The following is a 22,190-nucleotide window of genomic DNA, read 5'->3' on the forward strand; positions in this document are numbered from 1 at the left end:
TCTTATAAACATGGACTGACAGTTTGGGAACATAAAGGTTGGTGGCAGCCTTGGATGCAGTGACCATGAGACAGTGGAATACAGGATTTTACATGGAAGAAAGAAGGTAATAAGTAGGAATGCAACCCTGGACTTCAGGAGAAGCAACTTTGACCCATTCAAGGACCTACTTGGAGGATTCACATGGTTTAGAGCATTGGGAGATAAGGGCCCAGGAGAACTGGTTGACATTCAGGCACCACTCCTTCCAAGCTCAAGATCTGTGCATTCCTAAGAATAAGAAGTCGGGCAAAGTTGGCAGGAGTCCCCCATGGATGAGCAAAGGAGCTTATGGAAAAACTCAAATGGAAGAAGAAAGTTTATGGTATGTGAAAAAGGGGTCTGGCCACTTGACAGGAGTATAAGTACATTGTCAGGGCATGCAGGGATGCAACAAGGAAGGCAAGGGAGGTCAAGAACAACAACAAGGGCTTCTTTAGGTATGTAAGTCGCAAAAGAAAGACTAGGGAAAATATGGGTCTGCTACTGAATGAGGTGGATGCTATGGTGACGAAGAACACTGAGAAGGCAGAGATACCAAACGCCTTCTCTTGCTTCAGTCTCTGCTCCTTGGGAATCTTGGACCCTGGAGGTAAGAGAGAATCTGGGGAAAGGGAAACCCCCTTGATCAAAGAAGACATGGTCAGGGGTCATGCAGGGAAACTAGACATATACAAATCCATGGACCCCAATGGAATGTACCCATGTGCTGAAGGAACTGGCAGAAATGTTTGCCATTCTGCTCTCTTATTATCTTTGTAAGGTCACAGAGAATTGAAGTGGTGCCTGAGGACTGGAGGAAAGACAATGTCTAGAAGGGCAAGAAGGAGGAGCCAAGAAACTACAGACCAGCCAGCCTCTCCTCTGTACCTGGGAAGGTAATGGAGCAGCTTATTCTGGATGTCATCTCCAAGGAAGTAAAGAAAAGAAGATTATCAGGAATAGTCAACATGGCTTCACTAGCCTGATAGCCTTCTGTGATGTCACGACCAGCCGAGTGGATGAAAGAAGAGCAGTGGGCGTTGTGTACCTTGACTTCTGACACTCTTTCCCAAAACATCCTTGCAGTTAAGCTTAGGAAGTGTGGGATAGATGAGTGAGCAATGAGGTGACTTAAGAACTGGATAACTGACAGAATTCAGAGTGTTTTGGTCGGTGGCACAGGGTCTAGCTGGAGCCCTGTAGCTAGCAGCGTTCCCCAGAGGTCAGTACTAGGTCTGGTCTTGTTCAACATCTTCATCAATGACGTGTATGAAGGGCAAGTTTACTGATGATACTAATCTGGGAGGAGTGGCTGGCACACTAGAAGGCTGTGCTGCTATTCAGCGAGACTTAGACAGGATGGAGAGCTGGGCATAGCTGATGAGGTTCAACAAGGGCAGGTGTGGAGTCCTACACCTGGGGAAGAATAACTACACACATCGGTACAGATTAGGGGCTGACCCGCTGCAGAGTGGCCTGGGTGTTCTGGTGGACAACACGTTGGCCATGAGCCAGCAGTAAGCCCTGGTAGCCAAGAAAGCCAATGGTATCCTGGGGTACATTGAAAAGAACATGGCCAGCAGGTCGAGGGAGGTTCTCACCCCTTCTGTTCTGCCCTGGTGAGCCCCATCTGGAGTACTGTAACCAGGACTGGGCTCCTCAGTTCAAAAAAAACAAAAACAAAAACAAAAAAAAACAAGGAACTTCTGGAGGGAGTCCAGCAAAAAGCCACAAAGATGATTCAGGGCCTTGAGTATCTCCCTTATGAAGAAAGGCTGAGAGACCTGAGGCTGTTCAGCCTGGAAAAGACTAGGATCTGATCAATATGTGTAAATATCTAATGGGCAAGAGTCAAATGGATGGGGTCAGGCTTTTTGGTGGTGTCCAGCAACAGGAGAAGGGGTAACACGCAACCTGGAACAGATGAAGTTCCACCTGAATACAAAGAAAGACTTTATTTTGAGGGTGACAGAGCACTGGAACAGGCTTCCCAGAAAGGCTGTGGACTCTTTTCTTCAGATATTCAAAACCCGCCTAGATACTTTTCTGTGTAACTTAATCTTGAATACCCATTTTAGCAGGGGGGTTGGACTATGATCCAGAGGTCCCTTCCAATCCCTCTGACTTGTGATTCTGTAATTATTTGAGTTAGAAGACTCAGAATTTTTATTTGATCTGGATTTTTTATTCGTTTGCTAGGATTTATTTGCATTGCTAAGATGATGGTATTTATTCTTGTGTTAAGGGACAAGGGTCAAAGGGATGAAAGGATAAATCATATATTAAAAAGATTGCTTCTAGGCTGAATGTATTTTCCAGTTAGATTCTTACGTTATTAATCTCCATGTAATTGATACAAAAGCCTTGTAATTGCCAGCTGACCTCTCTATGTGAAACCATGCCACACTCCAACCTATCTCCTCGCTTTTCCCTATGGTGGTTCCTCTTTGTTCTAACTCCTTCCTTGCCTGATACTGTTTTTACTGACTACTTTTTTCCATTTAGTTTATTGACATAATTTCCAAAGGTAATAGGATGTAGACTAAGTATTCATGAATTGTCATGGTTGGTGATTGCTTGGACGTTGAAGTTGTACTTTAACATTGACCTCAACAGAATTACCTCATTGACCTCAAAAGAATTACCTCTGGATCTATTTTATGTACATTCCACTCAAGGAAACAATAAACTACAGTCCTGAAGAGCAGTACTTATACTTCAGCTTTATGTGTAGGGGCTGATATAGAACTTCTCATTTTTTTTTCAGCAACTTCCAGTGTATGTGTTGATGTAATTGCAAAAAAAGCAAGCCTGATAAAGTCTCTGAGCCTTTGGTTGTTGTGACAATCAATTTATCTTTAAAAAATAATATTTTTGAAAGCTGGAAGTCAAAAGATACCATGCTGCTCAAAAATGTGTGTGTGTGTGTGTGTGTGTGTGTAAAAGACTTAAAGAAACTTCACCTTAATATAAGCCATGCCTTTTGACTGTTGTGTTTACACTGCGGAACGTTTGGGAAAGCAGTCTGAGAACAGATAAATAGTTTGAAACTGTTGTAACCATATGGGGCATAGTTTGTTGGTACATGGTGTCCCTGCAACATTATTGGATATAGCAAAAGCCTATCTATTACAATAGTGTGATGTTCCACTCATCTGAGCTCAGGTTCTTAATTTCTCATTCTGCCATCTTATTAGCAACATATCTGTTATTCACTTGTTTGGAATCAGGAATAAGATGTAAAATGTAGAAGTGGAATATAAGATGTATTTTTTTTTAATTGTTTTTTGGGTAGCTACCTCATCTTACTTTTTATTTATCTTTTTTTTAACTTTTTTTTTTTTTTTTTTTTTTTTTTTTTGGTTGTTTAGGGTTTGAATGCAGTGTTTGATGCACTGGTGATTAACAAGTTAAATATTTTGGAGTTCATTCAAAAATTACTACGTAAGGACAAGTTAATGGAGGTGAGTCCTTAGAGGTTTTGTTCATTCTTGCTGATCAATCATGTACCAAAAGAAACAGAGAGATCTTCTGTCAGTTTTGTTGTTGCTGAGAATTAAAGAAAAATTAGGGATTTTCAGCCAGCTAAGTAAGTCAATTGTGCAGTTAAATCTTTGCAGCAATGTGAGTAATAATGGTATTACATTAGAAATGCATTGAAGACAAAAAGCCTTTCTACAGGTTCTCACGTCAGTATCTTAAAACTGTTGTGGACGAGCTGCCTGATGCTACAAATTCTACAGAAGCAATAGAACTCCTGAAGTGGTTATTAAACACAACTTAGTCTGCATAGGTAGAGCTATTTATTCAGATTCATCAGGTGCTTAAATAGACATTAGAAAAATAATGTAAAAATATTATTATGTCCCATTTCCCAACTCTACTAAAATATGGTACTCTTTTCTTTAGCATACGAATTACCAACCAGGAGACAATTTATAGTGGATTGGAGATTTGAAAGTAGAACTATTCAAGCTCTGATAGATACTAAGGATAAATATCTACTTCTATTGATACTGCTTTAACTAGTATAGGATCAAATGGAATTTAACACCGATTATTTGTTGAGAGATCATAATCATAAGCAAATCACAAAAACAGTCATGGTTAGTGAGGTTAGCAATTGATAGCAGCCAAATAGATCAACAGCCTACTAGAACATCACTACTGTTAAACAGCTGAATCATTTGCCTCTCCCATGCAAGCTTCAGCAAGGCAAAGGGAATGTATGTTCATTGGAATTTACATTGATTGGTAGTTTCACTGTAGAGAACTCTTGCTCGTATTTCTAAGCAGCACAAGTCCTATGGGACTGTTAAATTGCTTCATGAAGAGTGGCAATGTTCTTAAGAATCTTTGTAGGGAAATTGGTGAAAGTGGAATTTTCAGAACTGAAACAATAGATTTGGGCAAGGAATGGATGAAAGGTAGAAGAATATGTCAGCAAGCAAGGATACTGAGGAATCGAGTTGTATAATGACAATAATGTCAACCAGCGTAAGAAAAGGAAGGAGTCTAGAGTTGTACGGAACTAAAGTAGATCCAACTCAAAATTAAAGTGATGGAAATGTGTCAGGGTCAAACTTTTTTTGGAGAATTACTCGTTAAGCATGAACAGCTCCAAGCAATATATTTCTGTTTTGTGATCTTCAAGCTGTCTGGGTGAGGAAAACATAGAATGTGTCTTTTCTCTATCATCTTTACATAGAAGTAATTAATTTTAGCTCCTGCAACTTTAAAAAAAAAAAAAAAAAAAATGTGTCAAGGTCTTTTCATTTAAGTGTATTTAAATTTCATTTGTTTTGTCTTGTTGAAAGGCAGGTCATAAATTTTTAATTGCACACATTTTTTTTGCCCTCTTGATTTGAGAGACTACTTTCAGTTTGATGCCAGATTTCAGTAAGCTCTAAATCAAAGGCAATAAGACATGTGGTAACACTTCTCCCTCTTCTAAAATCCTGCTTACTAAGAGATTTTGTGGTTTGTGAAGTGTGGCCTTTTGGAAGGTGCATGTTTCATTAAATGAAATTAAACCTGGGATGACACTTTTAGTGTAATTAGTTTGTAATAAGACATATAAATTGTCACAATGCAGTTTTCCTTCACGACACAATTTTTTTCCCAAAAAAAAAAAAAAAAAAGTATTTAGCAATGATTTGCTTGAATCCTCATTGTAATGACTTCTGTTACTGACGTGCAGATTGGAAATAGTCATCTGAGCACAAAGGCTAGCTTATATAAATTCACCATTACAAGCTTATTTCTGTATGCATTTAACTAAATATTTTATGATGATTCCACTGTCAGCTACAAATATTTAAAACTCATCTGAGTATCTCTTTGAAACTTCACTTTTCCATCATTTTAGAGAATAAATACCTTCAGCCAGGACACTGCTGGATCTTTTGCTCAATAAGACTTTTTTTTTCATAGTTTTCAGAAAAAGCTAGTATTGATTCATAAGTAATTATGGTGATGCTTGCTAATCAGTGTATTTCAATCATAGATGGTAATAAGCAGCATGCTAGCTCTTATGGAGGACATAGAGAACAGATCATGTATAACTAGTTTTTAAAGGGAATACAGTATTTAAAGCATATCAGGCTAAAGGAGGAAGATACGGATAAAGGAAAGCTCATACTTCAGATCATGTGACCACATTTCTCAGGATCCAGTCAACACCTTCGTGTAAAAATCTACTGTTTATCAATGTTTTCATCTTCAGATATGTTCAACAGAGAAGGAAGTGGTTCAGATGACCCCTAATTTCGGAGAAACTCTTGCCTTCAGTCTGCTTCTCTTAGGACTTACTGAGGCTGCTTAGATTAATTTCAACCATCAGGTTTTAGGAAGCTTTAAGAGAGTCCTACAATGCTGTAACACAGGGAGTTAGAGAGACACTGTAGTGAAGTTTGACTTGTAACTGCGAAAGTAAGACAAATGTCAATTAATAACTTCTCTGAAATGGGTGGCCAAAAGGATGTGAGTATAATAAGGAGAAGAAGAAAGTATTTGTTTTTAAATGCTTTTTCTTTCTTTCTTTTCTGTAGAGTGCTGGTCTGCTAAGAAAGGGGCTGCTTTTCAGAATAACTCTTCTGATGTCTGGAGGGGCTGGTATACTTTATATACGCTGGAGGATTATGGGCACAGGGCCACCAGCTTTTACTGAAGTAGACAATCCAGCTTCATTTGCAGATAGTTTGTTTGTGAGAGTAAGTTATGATGCTGATTTTTATTATTTTTTTTCTGACATGCTTAGAACTTTTGTCTTGGTCAGCTAATTAAATTTTATTTTGTGTTTTAAAGAAACAAAATGGGCAATCTTTATGTTGTGAGATGTGTAATGAATCACTTCCCTTGTGCTTTGTGATTTTCTGCCATTGTTGTTTTTGTTTTTTTTTTAAACCTACACCTTGAATAATCTTTGCATTCAATTTAGTATGTGCTGCACACACTGAATGTTTCCATTTATTCACTACTTTTTTCATGCTTGCCAGCAGTTAGCTTTTGCTGCATTTTGTTATATTTCCACATACTGTATTTGACTCTTCATCTGTTCCTTTACAATTGAAGAAAATAGCATAAAGTTCTGGTCTGGTGCATTTGGAGTATGTTTTGGCTGTATGCTTCTAACTTTATTAAGTCTGGGTTTTGGAGATGAGGATGTTGTTTTTTGACATTTTCTTCTGATGTGAGAAATTCTTTCTGCAAGTGGATGTTGATTGTACAGTAGAGAACTCTGTTTCTCTTCTCTGAGGAGAGCCTCACAGCTGTATTTAAAAAAAAAAAATTAAAAAAATTAATTTCACAGCTGTAACATATGTGGTCTACAGCTAGATGCAACCTAACAGAATTTAAGGATTTAAGGCCTGTTTTATAAGCAATGTTTTGCAATAACAAAAATGGCAGAAAAGAACTAAAGTTTCTTCCCCTCACACTTAAGTTTAGTATCAAATAAATGTTTGTTTTCTTTTTGACTGACAGGCTATAAACTATAATTACTACTATTCGCTGAATGCATGGTTGCTGTTGTGTCCCTGGTGGCTGTGCTTTGATTGGTCAATGGGTTGCATACCCCTCATTAAATCCGTCAGTGACTGGAGGATAATTGCACTAGCAGCACTTTGGTTCTGCCTAATTGGCCTGATATGCCAAGCTCTGTGCTCAGAAGACAGCTATAAGAGAAGGTAAGAGACAGTGATGAATTTTAAATGGCTGGACAACTTGAGTACAGTATTATTTTGTTAAATCCAGTACCGATAATTTTAACAATTCAGTGGAACCAGTGTCTAGCAAATGCAGTTCAAATAAATATTTATAGCTGTCATTACAATTTTATCCCAATTTGGGTCCATCACTGTACACTGACTAGTGGGAAACACTTGGAGGGGGAAATATGGATGGCTGCTTTATTCTTCTCCTGAAATGGCACTGTAGGTGGTAAGAAGTAATCTGTGTTCAGAACAGAGCAGTGTGTTGTTGACATCACTTTTTCTAAGTCATCATCTCTTTTAATCCCCTCTCTTAATAATGAAAAGGAGAGATGTGCCTTGACAGGAGGTACAAATGCTAGTCACACAATTAATAAATAAAATACTGACCCACTGTATCTACTGAAGAAATGATTTGTACTTTACCAAAAGAAACTAAAAATATATTTATATTGTTAACTATGCTGTCTCATTTGAGGATTTCAGCTTAATTTTTGTTAGCTTTTCTGTTTCCTTGGATTTTATGTATAATTAATTCTCAGCTCCTTTACATTTTTTAGCAGCTTAGTCACAATGAGATCATCCTTTTTTTTTTCAAAGTACTGAATGTTTCCATTTTCTTTCTGAGGTATTCTGTAACTTCATTTCTTTGCTTGTCTCTTCAAAGACTAACTTTCCTTTTCTTTATTTCTGTACTGATTTCTAATTTGTACAACTGAAATCATTTTGGAGAGGAGTTGAATCTTGTTATAAGTGTCATCATATTCTCTAGGAAGAAAAATGAAGCCAATATTGCTGAACCATTTTTTAGTAAAAAGTAAAAACCAAGTAGTGAAGACCATGGACACTGAGAGGAGAGAAAAGAAAACTAACGAGTTCCTTACTGTAGGTTTGTTGTATACATTAAGTATAGAGATTTAGTTGCAATAAATTTGAGTACACAACAACCATGCCCATGGCCTGACACAGATGTGGTGTTCATTAATCCTTCATAAGGATCCTTTCTGTGAGGTACCTTGTCTCAATTTTCTCAGTTGTCTAAGTTCTCTGTCTTCCTTAGTTACCTGCTGAGAGTTGCTCATTCCTGATATAGGTACCTAAAGCAAGGAAGATGAAATGCCTCTCTCCACTGACTGTGGAAGGGGTGTAGATGTAGACTGTATGTGGTTAAACACAATTCTATTCTATTAATCTTGTTGTTAGGGGGAGGAAAAAAAACCAAACAGTGCTCTCGGTTGGAAACATCTCTAAGTTATTTCTTTAAGTGACCTGTATATTTTTCCCTTTTTTATGGTCTTATTAGTTCCAGAACCAGACAGGTAGCTTTCATCATTAGCTCTCTTACCTGTATATTTTAAATAGATATTACATAATTAATACTTAATGGGATTATTTTGCAGTTTTGAAGCATGAAGTTTGCTTTTCTGGTAATTATAGCTAAGGTTTTAAAAGTGCATAATAGAGTGAAGTGTCAAAATCTTACTGAAACCTAATCTGACTTTTTAATGTGGTTCCCAAATGCTGCTTTTGAATGCCCTGCTTCATTTGCACTTTTTTCCTAGGTTTTTTAAAATAAATGTTGTATGTTAAATTGAAAAATTTTTATTAAGCTTTATGGCTAATCTGATAATCTTGTTTCTTGTTTGCAGAATTCTTACACTGGGACTTGGATTTCTTATTATCCCTTTTCTTCCTGCAAGCAACCTGTTCTTCCGTGTAGGATTTGTTGTTGCAGAGAGAGTCATCTACCTCCCCAGTATTGGCTATTGCATTCTGTTTACATATGGATTTAGTCTCTTGAGTAAGCAAGCCAAGAAAAAGGTACCATCAAAACAGTCAGCAAAGCTGATGATGAAGTGCTTCAATTGAGTGATTTGATTCTTAACTTGTCTCTCTTTCGTTAAGAAAATTCTTGCTGTGGCAGTACTTGGAATCTTACTGATGAACGTTATGCGCTGTGCACTCCGCAGCAGTCAGTGGAGGTCAGAAGAACAGCTTTTTAGGAGTGCACTGTCTGTTTGCCCTCTCAATGCAAAAGTAAGTCAGTTTTAACCTTTTTTCTTTCTTTGTGTTTTTAAAAAATAACATTATCAGACACCTTATATGATGGTATTAACTCAACTGAAATAGCAGACAGCAAAAATTACAGTTTAGTATTATCTTCAGTTGTAATTCAGAACTTGGGGAATGGGAATGGGGAGGGAGAAAAGAAGGGGGACTATACTCCAGGAAAGGGCATTTAGTCAAATCATGTGTCAAAAAAATCTCTTAAAAGAATTGATTATACAATTGCAGATTATTACAGCAAAATATCTGAGAGAGTTTAGGCTGCAGTGTTCTCATCTAAATAACTTCTATACTGTGATTTTTAGAATCCTTCCAGTGGTATATATAACCAACACAGCTAAGGCAGAAAGAAATGTTATCTGTGTGTCTGCAAGACAGAATAAAATCTTTGCTCCTGCTTCTTCTCTTTTACAGTGGCTGAATGAGCTAGGCTTCAGATGCAGACATTAAGGAAAACTGCAATATTCCTTTCAGGACTTAGTGAGAGAAAAAGGCAGGGGTGGAATTGATGTTTCATTGCACTGAATGAACATCAGTGTTTGGCATAGTAGACTGAATCTAGCCTGCCTGCAGAGGTGAGCTCTGCAGCAGTTCTTAAATAGCTGAGGCTGGGATCTATTGGACTATACCACATAGCCTTGATGTTGTCTGAATTTTAGAACAGACTATCTTCAGTAAGCCTGGGAATGGAATCCACAGCTTGTTAATAACAACACACAGATGTTTTGCAAAATTACATTTCTGTAGTCTAAAGTTGAATATAGAAAATACAGATCAAGATACAGAATTTAAACAGATACCTGTGAATGCTGAACTTTGTGAAGAGAATGACAAATTTAGCATCTACTGGAATAGAAATGTGCCGAGGTGATGTCTAAAAAGCATTGATGGTCAATATTTACAACATAGTTATGTCTTAAAACAATTTTGGATTTCGATACATAGGAAAAGAGCTATTGTATTTTACAGTGGCAGTGGTAAGTAACCATCCTCTCTTCTATTATGACTTCAGTATATCTTGTCTGCTGAATGACAAGTACATACTGTAAATGGAGCAAATGCAGTCTGCTTTTTTTGTGTGTAGTTCTATCCATCTGCTATGGTACGAGTGCTTTAGACAGATCTACACTCTTTGCCTCTGCTCCAAGGTCCTTGGACAGCAGCCATGTCTGGCTGGGAAGCTGTGTAGCTGTGTTTGCACAGTGCTGTGCTTGAGCCGATAAGCTGTGTGCAAGCTACTGAACTAATGCAGCTGGTTCAAAGCCAATGAGTGTACAGGGAAAACGAGCTTGTGTTTGTCAACACTAGGCTATGTAGACATGTCTGGGCTGTATTGATACTAGTGACAGCTTGCACAAATAGCAAGCATGAGGATGTGAACAGGAAGGTTTTTATAGACTTACATTCCAGACTTCTTTAATGAGTAACTTTAAAGTTGCAGTATTAGGGAACTTGACTAGCCAAGAACAATAGAGAACCCATTTGTAAGTGCCAGTCTCTTTTTTTTTTCATAATGGATTAGCTACATCTAGTCAATTTTAGCGAAGATAAATGTAAAAGTTGGAACTACGTTCTATTTTAGTCTTCTGTTGTTGTCAAGAAATTGCAGACTTCCTTTAAAACTAGTTCCACAGCACTCTTCATTGGCCCCTTTATTTCAGTGGCAGAATGATTCAGACTAAAAGATGGAATGCAGATGATAACATTTCTATTTTTCTCAGAACATCTTTGATTTATGTTAAGTGGTCATGCTTTAATTCCGTTTTGTAGCAGGGTTCCAAAATCTCCAGGTGTCTCCCAAATACCAATGAGACCTGCAGCTTTTTTAGTACAGCTCTTCTCAGTTCCAAAGTGTCAGCGAGCAGTGTAAGGTAAATTTAACATAATTCTAAGTAACAAGTAGTTACAATATTGCCTTCTTTAGTTTCACACTCACATTCCTTAAACATCTCTCTTAGACAGAGGTATGGAAACTGCAATAAATCAAATTCTCTGCCATAGTAGCAAATCTACCCCTTGAGTGATGGACGTATCTGGCTCAAGAAGGTGAAATTAATGATAAACATGGCCCAGTAATTTTGATATGTATTGGAAGTAATCAGGTACCATAATGAGGATGCAAAGATTTATTTTTTAAAGTTCACAACACAGAAAAGTATATGTTATCTATTTTAAAGGTACGTACGCATGTGCATTTATTTATTCACGAGAAAGAGAAAAAAGAATGTTAGAGCTATGTCCAGGAGTATGTCACTCTTGCTTGGTCCTGTGTTTAAGTTGGGTTGAAAGATTCGTAGACTGAAGCAGTATATACATATGGCAGTATTTTGCCTAGACAGGCAGGAGGTGCAGGTATATGTATTTAATATCACCACATTTTTTCATACAGTATAGATTCGTTGAATTCCTTGAGCTCAGTGATGGAATGGACTAGTGTGAGTTAGAACCAGGCCAGTCTAGTCTCTACTAAAGCAAATTTTGTAAACGGTTACATAAACTCTTTTCTGATGGTGACATGTTACAGGTAGTTCATCAATTTCAAATAATTCAGTGCTAGTGCTTAGGAAAGACTCAATGGATTTAATTGAGTCTTTTCATTGATGCCAGTGTGTTGCAATCTAATCCATAAGTGCTTTGTTGAAAAACTAGAATATCTGATTACAGGCTATGATAAAACCCCAACTGCAGTTTGAGTATATCAGATTACTGGCTTGGTATTCATCCCCTTAGTTTACACATCTACATCTGAGCAAGTCAGGTTTCCTTTATATCTGGAGAGGAGAAACTGTCCCTTTTATCACGTGGTTTGTCATCATCTTGAGCTACTTGACTGATGCAGGGCAGAAGGACTGCACCTTGTTCTGTGTATTTCCCTCCACTGACAGGTCTCAGAACTACCTCAGTTGTGTATACATAAGGTTGTGAGATTTTGCCCTTGTCCTAGTGCCATTCACCATCTCTAGACATCATTGTATTGCTTCTCACTCTCTGATGTTGTTATACACTGTTCTCTTTCAATTTTAAAGAATATTCCTGTCCTGAAGATGCTCATCTCACTGGTGTTTTCTGCAATAAGTTACTGTTCAAAATGCCAAGTTGCTTCTTCTTATTTTTTAGAAAAGCCATGACAATTTAAGAATTCACAGACAGTGCCTATTTTTGATGACTACTTTTAATTGATTATACAAATAAAGGTGCAATAATGTAATGAAATATATGGAAAATAGCAGCCACAGTGACTGACCATCTTTTTTTTCCTGAGATTTTGAAATAATTTAAATGATTGTAAATTGTTAAGAGTCTGTACATAGTCTGTACGTTCTATTTAGTACTAGGTTTGTTTTTTTTTCCCTTTGCAGCGTGTAATTTAATAAACTTGTTGGGTTGTTGTTGTTGTTGTTGTTGTTTTTTAATTCACTTAAGTAGCAACATTTCTGTAATACTTAGCAAGGGAGTTATGGCATTCTGAACAGAATGCGCTGCTAACTAGTCTGCCTTGAGATACTAAGGGTGGTGAGCATTGGAAGTTCTGTACCAATATACAAAGGAACTTCTTCACAGTGAGGTGACAGAGCACTGGAACAGGCTGCCCAGGGAAGTTGTGGAGTCTCCTCTGGAGATATTCCAGACCTGCCTGGACACCAACCTGTGCAGCCTGCTGTAGGGGGCCTGCTTTAGGAGGAGGGTTGGACTCGGTGATCTCCAGAGATCCCTTCGAGCCCCTACAATTCTGTAATTCTGTAGCTTTGTTCCTGATGCTTCATGCAAACTGTTTTTATCATGGGGACAAGTTTGTCAAAGACAATCTATTCTCATACTGAAAATGAACAACAGATTTTTTTAAGGCTATTTTCTCTATTTTTTTTTTAAAAGCCTTGTAAAACTTGCATCACGATTGATGGCTTTTTAAGGTTTTATAAAGCAGATCTAGAGAGAACTTCCTTTAGATATTGAGAATTCTATGTTGGATATTAAAAGGGGTTTATCTTTTGAAAAGGATACCTTAAATGCTGCCAGTTATATTTTTAGAGGTTAACTGGTGTTTTGTTGCATGGATAATGTCTCAGATGTCATGATATGAGTATATGAGTATATGTGCTTTGTATATGAGTGTAGTAATGCAGAAGAACCCTTAGAAGATACTAGCTGCACAAACAAAGAGATCAAAAAAAAAAAAGAAAGAAAGCATTGTTTTATTTAGAAAACATAATTTCTGTAGCAGAGGAAAGAGAAGAGTGTTTGATGGAAGAAAAGCTAGCATTGAACTGTGTGTTTCTGTACAAATTTTGACATCTGTGAGCTGCTTCCATCCTTTTCAGCAAATGTTCATGTTTGTTGAAAAGGTGATTATAAGCAGTGAGGAAGAGAGAATAAAATAGTCGATAATCAGTGCTCCAGCTGAGCACTACATGTATTTCCTAGATGATACTGCATTTCAATTTCTTCCTATACTGGTTTGAGGCAGGAAATAGGGCGGGGGTGGAACAAGAAATTGGTTTGATATTAATGATGATTTTGTACAGGGAAAATGGGCTCTTTTTTTTCTTTTTTTCTATCTCATTTTAAGGTGTATGCACATTTAAACACTTGAGTAAGTGTAAGTAAGAGTTCAAGCATCATGTGTGTCTAACAATAATACACGGTACTTTTACTTTCCTATAATGACATCTTAGACCCATTGAGGTATTAAGGGCAGACAAACACAGAGCACAGTGCTAGGCCATGATGCCACGCTTATGTTAACTTCAAACATGGCTGTCTGTTGAAATCACATCACTTTTCTCATGGGGCATTTTTAGTATATCACTCTTTTTTAACGGTCCTTGCTGCAGAGAATGCCGTGTTGTTATGCATCTCTGAGAAATGTTCATTTTAGAGCTATTACTGTAATGTAATTCCCTGTTTAAGTTTGATAAAGGAGCAAGTGGGCATAATGTAATGTGTCATTTTCAGTTAATGTCTATCTTTAGTGCTCGTTTAGTAATGAAATGGTATGTCTGTTCTTAAATGTTTCATCAGGAAAGGAAAATCCTCTCCCAGGTTGGCATGGGTGGTATCTGTTAAAGCCAATGAACCATGTCTCTGGAGATTAAATTTAAAGCATCGTACTGACCTGCCACTTGTGGGTATGTGGGAAGTGTCTGTCCCTGTGTTGTACAGACAGGAATTGTAGGTGAGATCAGAGAGAACTACAGCTCTGCGCTTAGCAGAGGGCATACAGGTTGTTTGTAAACCTGGTTGAGGTGAGCAGGGCAAAAGGCTGATCTTGACATCTGTGATTCCCAGGGAAGTGAGAGACGTGACCGTATAACTAGAATAACCTGCACCCTTCCAATGGTTCTGTATGCTTAGAAACAATTCCTGATTCTGTTCTTAAGATAAAGATTTTATTGCATGTTTATCGCCTGCAAATTTGCTTTGAAGCTGTTTTGTTGTTGGAAGTTTATGGTGGTCTGAGGGTTTCCTTTGGTTTGCTTACTGTAGTTTTTCTTCTCTTATTTTCTTCTTTGTCACCATATAGAGAGGAGCTAAGGTTACAATTTCTCCTGAAGGGAGCTGGGAAACATATACAACAAGGAACTCTTAATATTCTGGAAAACTGTCGAAACATTGTTCCTTTTACACAGAAACACTATCTGAGGATAGAAGAAATCATGGAGAGAAAAAAAAAAACAGATTGTTTTAATAAGCAGTAGTTTATTAAAATAGCTTTGTTATCTGTTTTAATACTGTAATAGATCATTCTAATTCAGTTCACAAAACGTGCACTTAATGTTTCATTTGACGTTCTGACTTGAAAGAATTGATATCTTTTGGCTTTCTGCAAGCTAAATAATCCTATTTACATGAGAAGAATATGCTTTTTGCTGCTCTTTTAGATAGAAATGGACTACAGGGAGTTCTACACTGTAAGAAAATGAGGCAAAAATAGAGTCTGAAAGTGAAATGCTGACTGACTCCTAACACAAGACAACTGAAACATATGTTTCTAAGACTGAGTGGGTGGTATACACAGTTGTTGTTTTTTTTTCTCATATGCTCTGTCTTCCGTCTTTAATCAAATTCCTCCTTGCAGTAATGCTTATGATGTCTTCAAAATGAGCAGCGTGAAGAAAAAGGCATTTGTAAAACTTTAGAGAAAGAAACTGAATCTGGTTAGCATAGCCTTAGTTGGCTTCCTTTATTTCTTTCTGTTTTGCTAAAAGTTATCTTTTATCTGGAAGTGCAGCAAAGTTTAATAACCTAAATATCTCTGAATAGATTTTGAATCTGTAAACTTCACTGCATGTATAATCAAAGCCATCCAGTTTCCTAAGAATGCTGTTATAATGTGCTGAAAAATTTCTTGAAGAGATGCAAATAACACTCAGTCCTGGGCAACATCTTTAGGGTGTATTATTTTACTTTAATGACCCTTTGAAAGCTATGCTATTTTTTTTTATCACAGTGAATTGACTTTTATAAATGTCTGTGCCTTGATATAAACGTCCCATCCTTTTGCTTGTTAGGAGTAGACCTTGTCATATCTTTTCTGAATGTATGAAGGAAATGTCTGAATATTTTATTTTTTTTTCCTTGGAAGCTGTGCTAGAACTGCTTTTATGAGTTGCTGAATCTGTGTGCTGTTTTATATCTTACAGCCCGAGGAGCTGCTTCTGTGAATGCTTAGTAAGCCTCACAGCATTTTTACTATCTTTAAAACCAATGAAACTACTTTTTCACTTATTTTAGAAAGCATGAAATATGATTTTAACTTGATCTGTTGGTGGCATGGTACTGTATAGTTGCAGTCATGTAGAAATGGTATTCAACAACAAAATGCTGTAACAATTGAGTTCAAACATAACTGTGTGTGCTGGATCAGTGGGACCCAGGTGTTGTGCCAAACACAGTGGGAATTTAAACTTTGGACACATAAGACAAAAATCCTTTTCTGAATGTTTAGGGTGATTTAGAGCTATCTAAATTTATTACAAACCTATCATTATGTATTTCAATCAAAATAATTTCTGCATAGTGTTCTTTAAAGAGATTTAAATAAGATTTTTGTGGTGTGGAAATAATGATATTGTATAAGTTTGTTTTAGATGTGGTATATACATTTTGATTTCAAATAGTAAGGCAATTTAAAGCATGAATTCTGATCGAGTTGCAGAGAAGTCTATTTTCAGCAGTTAGTGTTCACAATACTTTTATTTCTAAACTTGAGTATTCCCTTGACCAGGTAATGTAGTTTTCTGGCAGTAGACTTAAAATAGGATTTGAAATGAATATCCTGAAATTCCTATTGAATCCTTATCATAAATCCAAATCATAGGGATTTGCTCTGCAGTTATCCCAAAACTCTAGACCTTTCCCTTATTTTCAACTGCATATAACAGGAAGGGCCTCCAACATGCTGTCAAGGTTTGTTTGTTTGTTTGTTTGTTTCAGAAATGCTGTGTGGAATGCGTTGCTAAAGTGAAACAAAAATAGTTGGGTCTTTTGAGTGGTGAGAAATGGTTGTTATTCAGTTTATATCAAATTTCTCTTGGCTTACAGTGAGGTAAAAGTGAAGTTTAATCAACGCTTAGTGTTGTAGTTTATCTTCTACTGTGGTGGATTTGAATGAGTCGGAATTATTCATCTGACAAATAATAGAAATGGAGGGTAAGAGGTCTCCATATCAAGAGTCTTATGGACAGTGTGATGAGCTTATTTACAAGATCAGGAAGTGAATAATCTTTCTTAACTAGCTAGACCAGGTAAGCCGATTTATTTATTCCTAAGATTTTGGTTTTTTACAGCTTTCATTCCCTATATTGTCCAACCTGGAGAATCCACCTACCACAAAAAATCAGCAGTTATTGACATAAGTACTGACTGTATCTATTTGGATCTGTATTTATTTGTACCTATTAATAATTTTTAGCAGCACAAATCCATAAAATATGTGACTCTACAGCATCTGCTAAAATGTTCATTGGTGTTTTCAGGTACACTACAACGTTGGTAAAAACCTGGCTGACAAAGGAAATCAAAGTGCTGCAATCAAATACTACAGAGAAGCTGTAAGGTATTAAAAATTTGCTGTTTTATTGAGCTACCCTGAGATTACTTTAATGTTTAACCAGGAGAAAATGCTTTGGTATTCATTTTCATGCTCTGCAGAGATGAAGGGCTAACAATTTGCATACGGAAATGTGTCTCATACATAATAATAATCTCTTCAATTTTAAATTTTAGGCTGAACCCTAAATATGTACATGCCATGAACAACCTTGGAAATATTCTGAAGGAAAGAAATGAACTCCAAGAAGCAGAAGAGTTGCTGTCCTTAGCTGTACAAATACAGTATGTTTAGAACAATGCTAACCAGTGTTTTTCACTGGCTAAGCAGAAATGGGTTCTTCTGTTCTAGACACTCAATTATCATCACTCCCTCTTTTTTGTTTCTTTTTTTTTTTTTTTTTTTCCAATTTACGCAGACCTGATTTTGCTGCTGCGTGGATGAATCTGGGAATAGTACAGAACAGCTTAAGGAGGTTTGAAGAGGCAGAGCAAAGCTACTGGACAGCAATTAAACACAGAAAAAAGTACCCAGATTGTTACTACAATTTAGGGCGGTTGGTAAGTATTTTTGAATACACGATCACTATTAGAGTGGTTTGAATAAATGATCAGTATTAGCATGGTTTGCATGTTCATATAATTCTGCAGTATTTTTAAATGCTTATAGTTATTCTAGTTTATTTGTTGTGTACTTCAGAGTGATTTCCTATTTTCAGTGCTTTTCCTATAATTCCATGTCAGATTTGGTAATGCTACTTTTCCTTATAGAGATGTCTAAACAAATATGTAGATTGTGATCTCTTTTTTTTTTTTTAAGAGATAATTTTAATAATTTCTCAATATTAGACTGTTTTACATAGATGCAGTTTGTTTTGTATTTCAACAGATTGTTAGGCAGTAGAACCACACAAAAAATAAAAAAGCTTAGATTCCTGGAAATATTTATATTAAATGTTTACTTATTCTCTTGTATGGAGTTCTAAACTACATGCTGGTTTTCATCCCCTTCCTAGTGGTAGAAATATAATTGAGGGCAAGCTTGGCTATCAGAGAAAGAGCAGCATGGAACTGTGATGTTAATATATACCAGTCTGTCTTCTATACTACTCTAGTGCTCTTTTTATGTTTCTTATTTTTGTTTATAAGAGCAAGCTCTACTAGAATGATATGAGAAGGGCTAATAACTGTTTAGTACCTTTAGTCCATAATAGGAAAGTAAATCAGGGTGAAATTACTGGAGTTTTCTTTCTTTTTAGTATGCGGATTTGAATCGCCATATAGATGCATTGAATGCTTGGAGGAATGCTACAGTTCTGAAACCAGAGCATAGTTTGGCTTGGAACAATATGATTATATTGCTTGATAACACAGGTATATGCCCATTTGAATATTTTAATGAATAATTCAGTGTCTTGCTAAACTCAGAGCTTGATCTGTATTTATCCAAAAGGAGTTCTACTTCTTCTGCAGCTATCAAGCTACTCTTCATAAATATTAGAATACCATCTAACTCACTGGTTATAGAGCATAATTTAAAATCCAGCCCATAAACTGAATTTCTGATCCTTGTTTGAAATGCCATCAGTGTGCAGGCATGTGTGTATTATAGACCAAACTTCAGAAGTTTGGAACCTGTGTTTTTGTCCTTTTTAAAGTGTCATTTGTTCAAAACAAAATGGAGGTTTTCTGTTATTTCCTTCTATAGGACTTTGCATTTCTTTTTGTTGTGTCTGAGATACCTGGTTTTCTTTAAAAATGCATGTAATCGGCTATTCACAAAATACGTGTGCTTACAGCATGAAAAGTAGTTAGTAAGGCTGTGCTAAAAGATGCTTTCTCTTTTTCCACTGTGTGGGCTCCCAGGGAATCTAGCTCAAGCAGAGGCAGTTGGAAGAGAGGCCCTGGAGTTAATACCTAATGATCATTCCCTTATGTTTTCTCTGGCAAATGTACTGGGGAAATCACAAAAATATAAGGTAGGTAACTAGATCTTTCTCTGTTTCTTTTTTGTTGTGGTTTTTCTTTTCTGTTTCTGTAGAAACTAAGGAGGTCATTGTGGACTGTGGGCTTAAATAATCAGTATTCAACACCCATTTCTGTCACAGAATTATGATGTGATTCTGGCCTAAATTCATCATACCTTATTTTTGATGCTGGTGTTTGGAACGTTGTTGCCCTAAACTACATAACTGGTCAGTGATGAGAAATGGGCTCTTAAGCACACTAGAGGGCATTTATATTCCTTTTCTGTCTATGGAGAAAAACCTTCTGCCTAAAGGCTTTGGTACAGGGTCTAAAATTAGATGTAATATACTTGCCCTTGTGCTCTTTGTATGTAAAGGAAAGCAATATTTACCATTACTTGATATGAATTCTAACCTCTTTACCTCAGAAACTAAAATGAAAATCTTCTAAAATGAAGATACTACAGATTCTCTAATCCTGGATTGAAGATAGGATACCTGGATAATCCCAGAATATTATGAGAAATTCATACACTTTCTCTTGGGTACAATTGGCCTGCTAAGCAGTGGTACTTCAAAATTAACTACTCATATTTACGAGAAGTGAATGTAATGCAGCTGGGGACAGAACTATTTTCCTAAAGTGTATGAGCATCTGAAGACTACATCACATATAGCTAATATATTCATTTGCTTTAATGGACTCTGTAGGCACTAATGTATGTAAGCAATAACAAGATTTTGGTAGTCCTGAGGAAAAAAAAGATGTCATTTGCTGAACCATGAGTTTTGGGGGTTTTGATGGCTTTTTGATACATTGTAATGTTAATAGTGCAGAAGGAACAGCCTCGGCGTAAGAGAAGAAAGATTTTATGATGTTAAACTTCTTAGAATTTTTTTTTTTTTCACCTGTCTGTGTCTGAATTCCACAGTCGTATTTAGCTGTAGAGTGATGACTTGTCCACATGTGAAGCCAAGGCCTGTGACAGCCCAACACTTTTGTTTGTGTTGATGATGCTGTTTTGTATGTTCTATTATTCCTCTCTTTCTACCTTGAAGCTGTCATAAAATATGTTTTCAGGTTACTTTAACTATGTTCTTGAAGAATACAAATTAACACCCAGAATGTATAAGGAGTAACATTATGGAGGAGTTAATTGCTAGTATTACTTAGATGAATCATGAGTGTGAAAGAACAGAGGATTGTACAGTTATTTAACGAGGGTAATATGCAGCCTGACAGAATAAAAAATGTTTATAATGAAGTAAGCAGAAAAAATATGTGGAAAACTTGCTAGGAAACATTCTTTGGGTATAGAAGAAACAAGTTTGCCTTAGAAAATTAACAAGGAGGTAATGCTGTCCAGTTCTGAGAGGTCATTATGCTGCAGGGGAATGCATTGGGCAACGTGGGAATAGTTGTAGAGGAAAATAAAGCTCTCAAGCCAGAATCCTGAATAAAGCAAAAGAGCCTAGGAAAGAAATCAGAGAGCCAGTGAGAGTTTTAATATTTCATTAGGGAGCAGTAGGTTTGTGTAGAGCAAATGATAAAGCCTAACTTGAGGTTGATTGGTTATAACAGGAAGAGCAAATTAAGGGAATTGGAAAGTGGACTTAGTTAGAAAAGGAGATAATGACAGCAGCAGCTGTATTTTGCATGGCCTGGAAAAAGGAGATAGAGCATGTTTGTTTGTTTTTTAAGTGGGAGAAAAAATGTTGATTAAAAAAAGTATGGGAAATTGATTTCTTGCCCACCCCCTCAATGTGTAAAAACAGAGAGAAAAGGAGGGTTCTTTAAGGATATTTATTGAGTTGGGAGGAGTGAGGAAGACGTGGGATAGAGGCTGTCAAGGTGATGGAGGTAACTGGCAGAGGGCTGCCTGGCTGCATCTGTTCTGTTGTATAACCTCAGGCATTTCATTTATTTGCTTTTTATGTTTCTGTGTAAAAGTTGATGCTACACTGGCTCTGTTGCCATAAAATAAGATTTGTTTTGGGGTGGGTTTTGTTCTTTTGACGTTTTTTATGGTTGGTTGGTTGGTTTTGGGTAGTTATTTTAAAAGGCACTGAGTCAAAAAGATTTTATTATGTTATCAGAGATTCCCTTCAAATAATTTGGATGTTTTCCTTTGGTTTTAAGTGCATTTTGATTTGCAGCAGGAGATGAATTTCCCAAGCAACCCCCAAAAAGTCCTCCAACCCTTTAAGATTTGGTTGTATCTATTCATGAATGATTTATTATTCCAGAAACAAAAGCGCATAAAAGATTACCTGTTGTGGAGTTGTTGTGTTTTGTCGTTGGTTTTTGTTTGTTTGTTTGTTTTTAATTAACATCTGTTATACCAGTATAGACTTCTCACTTAAATACTTGTTCTTGTTGCAATGGACAAAGAATTAAGCTATCTTTTAGTTCTTTGAAAATATATATGCTGTGTTTTTGTTATGTATACATCCACATTTTTTTCTGTAAAAAGTACAACAAATTAGAAACATTCAGCATTTTTTTTTTCTTATATTTGAAATGAAGCCAGACTACAGCTCTGTACTGTGGGCTTGGCAGCAGATGGAATGCAGTGTGGTTTCCCAAAGCCTTCACTATATGCAGCGTGCAAGTTTCCTGACAACACTTAATTTAAAGATTTGGCAAGACAGAGTAATTTGAAGTATCACCGGATGTACTGGAATGTATATTTACTCTATACATCTGCAATAATATGAAAGTGATTCACCTTCAATAGTCTTTAATGAGACAGTATGCTTCTACTAACTGCTGAGGAAAGCAGTGGCAATGAAAATGTTTTCAGTGTGTGGTTGAAGATGTATGGTAATGAGAGTCAGCTCTGATCGTGTATTTCAATGTATTTTCTTGGAACAC

At 36.6% G+C, this 22,190-nt stretch overlaps 1 protein-coding gene across 4 annotated transcripts in view; it reads left to right on the forward strand.

Annotated features, from left to right (window-relative positions):
- The window catches only part of TMTC4 (transmembrane O-mannosyltransferase targeting cadherins 4), a 56,013-nt gene that overhangs the window by 25,982 nt on the left and 7,841 nt on the right, over window positions 1-22,190 (forward strand). For 2 of the 4 annotated variants that reach the window (XM_052705896.1, XM_052705897.1), the window contains exons 7-16: window positions 3,393-3,485; window positions 6,072-6,233; window positions 7,006-7,208; window positions 8,882-9,053; window positions 9,138-9,269; window positions 17,276-17,355; window positions 17,526-17,633; window positions 17,768-17,909; window positions 18,608-18,722; window positions 19,215-19,327. In XM_052705896.1, coding sequence (XP_052561856.1) covers window positions 3,393-3,485; window positions 6,072-6,233; window positions 7,006-7,208; window positions 8,882-9,053; window positions 9,138-9,269; window positions 17,276-17,355; window positions 17,526-17,633; window positions 17,768-17,909; window positions 18,608-18,722; window positions 19,215-19,327 — 1,320 coding nt within the window. Of the gene's footprint in view, window positions 1-3,392; window positions 3,486-6,071; window positions 6,234-7,005; window positions 7,209-8,881; window positions 9,054-9,137; window positions 9,270-17,275; window positions 17,356-17,525; window positions 17,634-17,767; window positions 17,910-18,607; window positions 18,723-19,214; window positions 19,328-19,743; window positions 20,216-20,247; window positions 20,338-22,190 lie in introns of those variants that run through there. The other 2 variants (XM_052705898.1, XM_052705900.1) reach the window with 2 other exon arrangements.

Source organism: Tympanuchus pallidicinctus, unplaced genomic scaffold (assembly GCF_026119805.1).
Source record: "Tympanuchus pallidicinctus isolate F22 unplaced genomic scaffold, pur_lepc_1.0 scaffold6, whole genome shotgun sequence".
NCBI lineage: Eukaryota > Metazoa > Chordata > Aves > Galliformes > Phasianidae > Tympanuchus > Tympanuchus pallidicinctus.